Source organism: Penaeus monodon, chromosome 28, assembly GCF_015228065.2.
Source record: "Penaeus monodon isolate SGIC_2016 chromosome 28, NSTDA_Pmon_1, whole genome shotgun sequence".
Lineage (NCBI taxonomy): Eukaryota > Metazoa > Arthropoda > Malacostraca > Decapoda > Penaeidae > Penaeus > Penaeus monodon.
In genome coordinates, this window is record NC_051413.1 from 26028337 (window position 1) to 26029080 (window position 744).

The 744-nt window shown below is 41.4% G+C and overlaps 1 protein-coding gene across 1 annotated transcript in view; it reads left to right on the forward strand.

Annotated features, from left to right (window-relative positions):
* LOC119591442 (SET domain-containing protein SmydA-8-like) overlaps nucleotides 1–744 on the forward strand; it is a 22243-nt gene that overhangs the window by 20425 nt on the left and 1074 nt on the right. Inside the window, exon 4 of the mRNA XM_037940183.1 lies at nucleotides 267–412. Within this exon, the coding sequence (XP_037796111.1) occupies nucleotides 267–412 (146 nt within the window). The remainder of the gene's footprint in view (nucleotides 1–266; nucleotides 413–744) is intronic.

Consider the following 744-nt stretch of genomic DNA (forward strand, 5'->3'; position numbering starts at 1 on the left):
GATTTGAAAGTCCAATTTGGCGGTAAAGGGATATCGGTACGAATGTGCCTCAAGAAATGAAATCTTTAAAAATCAAGCATTTCGTGTGCTTAATAATGAACTCGCCTTGTCTCATCATGAGAAGGTGTAATTAGGAAGCTCTTATTCTTACATATTACAATAAACTTATCTGAGCACAAGACAGATTTTCACCACATCTCCAGGTTAATACAATAGAATCACTGAAATCCTCTCCCATGAAGTTATTCTCTCGATCTCGCCCTCAGGTATATTGCTGTTGGAACGCTGTCGGGCTGGGGTTCAACTACTGCAGCGCCGCGGTGTGGCGAACTGTGACACTACGCCGGCGCTCACTGCAAGTGAAACTCGATTAAACAGTTTTCAGTCAGTTCACACAGTCCTAACTGCTGAGGTGAGTTTTATTTTGTATTAATATGATATAATGTAATTGTGATATTCAGTTGTAGCGCGTTCAGATCCTTTTGACTGGGTGAAGTACAAGCCCGTACACACGCAGACAGGCACGCACAGACGAAGGGTTAACATCCAATTCCTATTTTTGCATCAACTTGAATTACTAATTAATGTCCTCTCTTAACCCGTTGATGATTTAAAATGATAAGGTAGTTAATCTAAAGTCCAGGCGTGGAATGCTCCACCCCAGGCCAAGGTCTACTTATATAGCGCTTGCTCCAAGCAACCTTCTGAACACGTAACTGTTGATCATTTGAAATAATCTTTGCA